At 39.2% G+C, this 4,521-nt stretch overlaps 1 protein-coding gene across 1 annotated transcript; it reads right to left on the bottom strand.

Moving 5' to 3' along the window:
• Nucleotides 1-2,169: 2,169 nt before the first annotated feature.
• On the bottom strand, nucleotides 2,170-2,388 carry LOC308239062 (mitochondrial import receptor subunit TOM6 homolog; the record flags this gene model as incomplete). Its single annotated transcript, XM_080651627.1, has 1 exon — nucleotides 2,170-2,388. The coding sequence occupies one exon, from the start codon at nucleotides 2,386-2,388 to the stop codon at nucleotides 2,170-2,172; it is 219 nt and encodes a 72-aa protein (XP_080507753.1).
• Nucleotides 2,389-4,521: the final 2,133 nt, after the last annotated feature.

Genomic DNA, 4,521 nt, shown 5'->3' with positions numbered 1-4,521 from the left:
GCAGGCAGGCGAGCAGTTGGGAGCCAGCAGTCCTGGATTTTGAGAGGGATGTCCGACTGCCCGTTTAGGCCCGATCCCTGGTGGGATCGGGCCTAAACGGGCAGTCAGACACCCCTCAAGGGGTCCCAGATTGGAGAGGGTGCAGGCTGAACTGAGGGACACCCCACCCCCCGTGCACAAATTTCATGCACTGGGCCTCTAGTATCAGTATGAAAGGGAAGGGCTATGACAAATTATGGTAAAAGTTTTTTAATGAGTTCTGAGGGATCAGAGTATAATTTTCCCCATGGAATCCTGAGACTACTTTGATTGTAGATGCAAATCTTGTATATCTCAGAAAGTTTTGTCAGAAAAAGGGCTACCAGACATCTTCATGGGTCATATTTTGAGTTTTGAATGGATCTCAGTATCCAGTCAGGTTATCATTTGTCTGGGCTTCTCTTTGGTGAAACAACACCTTTTAAATGTATTTATTTATTTAATTTTAGGGAAAGAGAGAGAAACATCAATTTGTTGTTCCACTTATTTATGCATTCATTGCTTGATTACTGTATATGCCCCTTACCAGGGCTTGAACCTGCAACTATGACCTACTGGGACAAAGTTCCAACCAACTGAGCTACCCAGCCATGGTGGTAAAACAACACCTTGATTCTTTTTTTTTTTCTTTATTGATTAAGGTATTACATATGTGTCTTTATCCTCCCATTGCCCCCCCACCCCTCCACTCATGCCCTCACCCCCCTGGTGTCTGTGTTCATTGCTAAAGCTTATATGCATGCATACAAGTCCTTTTGTTGGTCTCTCCCCTTCCCCGCCCCTCTCCCCTACCTTTCCTCTGAGGTTTGACAGTCTGATTGATGCTTCTCTGTCTCTGGATCTGTTTTTGTTCATCAGTTTATGTTGTTCATTATATTCCACAAATGAGTGAGATCATGTGATACTTATCTTTCTCTGACTGGCTTATTTCGCTTAGCATAATGCTCTCCAGTTCCATCCATGCTGTTACAAATGGTAAGAATTCCTTTTTTTTTTACCGCAGCATAGTATATCATTGTGTAGATGTACCATAGTTTTCTAATCCACTCATCTGCTGATGGGCACTTAGGCTGTTTCCAAATCTTAGCTATGGTAAATTGTGCTGTTATGAACATAGGGGTACATATATCCTTTCTGATGTTTCTAGTTTCTTGGGATATATTCCTAGAAGTGGGATCACTGGGTCAAATGGCAGTTCCATTTTTAGTTTTTTGAGGAAACTCCATACTGTTTTCCACAGTGACTGCACCAGTCTGCATCCCCACCAGCAAGGCACAAGGGTTCCTTTCTGTCCTCATCCTTGCCAGCACTTGTCATTTGTTGATGATAGCCATTCTGACAGGTGTGAGATGGTACCACATTGTCATTTCGATTTGCATCTCATGGATGATTAGTGACTTTGAGCATGTTTTCATATGTCTCTTAGCCTTCCTTCTGTCCTCTTTCAAAAAGTATCTATTTAGGTCCGTTGCCCATTTTTTGATTGGGTTGTTTATCTTCCTTTTGTTAAGTTGTATGAGTTCCCTCTAAATGTTGGAGATTAAACCCTGATCGGTGATAACATTGGCAAATATGTTCTCCCATGCAGTGGGCTTTCTTGTTGTTTTGTTGATGGTTTCTTTTACTGTATAGAAGCTTTTTATTTTGATGTAGTCCTATTTGTTTATTTTCTTTTTATTTTCCATTGGCCTAGGAGCTGTATCGGTGAAGATATTGCTTTGGCATATGTCTGAGATTTTGCTGCCTGTGGATTCCTCTAATATTTTTATGGTTTCCTGTCTTATGTTTATTTTTTTATTTTTATTTTTGTGTGTGCAGTCTTTATTTCAGATAATTGTTAAAATACCATCAGGTTATTCCTCAAGAAAGAGCAAAGGTCACTCTCTACCGAAACTTAAGAATTTTGTACAGAACTTTACAAAACAGAGGACAACACTTCTGCTGAAGCATGACTGCTGACCAGAGAAGGAAGTGTGAGTAGACTCTGTGAAGGAAAGCAGGCAGGGAAGGGAAGGTAGCCATCTGTATCAAACTTCAGCTGCTTTCTGGGAAAGTCTTGTGATGGACACAGATTGGAGCCTCTGTGTTTGGAAGGTTCAAGTACATCTCGGGTTCCATGTGACTATTTGGCTACACCTCTGGCTGAGGTGCCATTAAGTCAGTGTCACTCAAATTCCTGGTCAGCCAAACTCCTGCAGCGAAAAGTCCCAAATTGAGGATCAAGTTCCTCCGGAAATCATTCCTATCGGTGGCGAAGCGGTAGACGCCCCGAAGCCAATCTCCCACGTTGTCTGGAATTTCTTCATTTGCTGAGCCACCAGCATTCACACCGACCCCGCTGGAAGCCATAGCAGCACCACCCACTGTCTTATGTTTAAGTCCTTTATCCATTTTGAGTTTACTTTTGTGTATGGTGTAAGTTGATGGTCTAGTTTTATTTATTTTTTGCATGTATCTGTCCAATTTTCCCAACACCATTTATTGAAGAGACTGTCTTGACTCCATTGTATGCTTTGCCTCCTTTGTCAAATATTAATTGAGCATAGTGGTTTGGGTCAATTTCTGGGTTCTCTATTTTATTCCATTGGTCTATATGTCTGTTCTTGTGCCAGTACCAAGCAGTTTTGAGAACAGTGGCTTTGTAATACAGCCACTGTTATTGAGATCTGGTATTGAGATCCCTCCTACTTTGTTCTTCTTTCTCAGGATTGCTGCAGCTATTCAGGGTCTTTTTTTTTTTTAATTGATTAAGGTATTACATATGTTTCCTTACCCCCTCCCCCCCTCCATTGTCCTCCCACCTCCCCACTCATGCCCTCACCTCAGGGTCTTTTTTCCCAGATGAATTTTTGGAAAGTTCATTCTAGGTCTATGAAACATGCCTTTGGTATTTTAATGGGGAGTACATTGAATCTATAGATTGCTTTGGGTAATATGGACATTTTAATGATGTTGATTCTACCCATCCATGAACATGGTGTGTTCTTCTATCTGTTTATATCTTCCTCTATCTCTTTGTTCAGTGTCCTGTAGTTATCTGAGTATAGGTCTTTTACCTCCTTAGTTAAGTGTATTACTAGGTATCTTAATTTTTTTGGTGTGATGGTAAATGGCATTGCTTTTTAGTCTCTCTTTCTGTAAGTTCACTATTGGTGTATAGAAATGCCATCGATTTCTTGGCGTTAATTTTGTATCCTGCTACCTTGCTGAATTCATTTATTAAGTCTAATAATTTTTTGATGGAGTCTTTATGGTTTTCTGTGTACAGTATCATGTCATCTGCAAATAATAGTAGTTTGGGTCTTCTTTTCCAATTTGGATACCTTTTATTTCTTCTTATCTAATTGCTATGGCTAGCAATTCCAGTATTATGTCGAACAGGAGTGGTGAAAGTGGGCATCCGTGTTCTTAGGTGAAATGGTTTTAGTTTTTGTCCATTGAGCATGATGTTGACTGTAGGTTTGTCATTTAAGGCTTTTATTATGTTGAGGTATGATCCCTCTATTCCCATTTTGCTGAGGGTTTTTATAAAGAAAGGGTGTTGGATTTTGTTAAATGCTTTTTCTGCATCAATTGATATGACTATGTGATTTTTATCTCTCAATTTGTTTATGTAATGTATTACGTTTATTGATTAGCAGACATTGTATGATCCTTGCATCCCTGGGATAAATCCTATTTGGTCATGGTGTATGATCTTTCTGATGTAATGCTGGATCCAATTTGCTAGAGTTTTGTTGAGGATTTTAGCATCTATGTTCATGAGGGATATTGGCCTGTAATTCTCTTTCATTGTGTTGTCTTTATCTGGTATTGGTATTAGGGTAATTCTGACTTCATAGAATGAGCTTGAAAGTGTGCCTTCCTCTTGAATTTTTTTGAATAGTCTGAGGAGGATATGTTTTAGTTCTTCTTTGAATGTTTGATAAAACTCCCCTGTGAAGCTGTCTGGCCCCGGGCTTTTGTTTGCTGGAAGCTTTTTGATTACAGCTCTAATTTCCTCCATAGTTATCAGCCTATTGAGATTTTTAGATACTTCCTGATTGAGTTTTTCTAGGAATATGTCCATTTACTCTAGGGTGTCTAGTTTGTTGGAATAGAGTTGATCATATTATTTTTAAACTATCCTTTGTATTTCTGTGGCGTCTGTTGTTATTTCTCTTCTTTCATTTCTGATTTTGTTTATTTGGATCCTATCTCTTTGCTTCTTGGTGAGCCTGGCTAGAGGTTCATCAATCTTGTTTATCCTTTTGAAGAACCAGCTCTTGGTTTTATTGATCTTTTGTATATATTTTTGTGTGTGTGTGTTTTTGTCTCTATGTCATTTATTTCTGCTCTGATCTTTATTATCTCCTTCCTTCTGTTCAGTCTGGGATTTCTTGTTGCTCTCTTTCTAATTCTTTAATTTGTACAGTTAGATGATTTTTTTCTTTCTTTTTTTGAGGTAAGCCTGTAGAGCTATAAACTTCCCTCTCAGGATTG

This window comes from Plecotus auritus (assembly GCF_963455305.1).
Source record: "Plecotus auritus genome assembly, chromosome: 1".
Classification (NCBI taxonomy): domain Eukaryota; kingdom Metazoa; phylum Chordata; class Mammalia; order Chiroptera; family Vespertilionidae; genus Plecotus; species Plecotus auritus.
The sequence above is the reverse complement of the archived record's forward strand: the minus strand, read 5'-3'. Positions and strand labels throughout refer to the sequence as shown.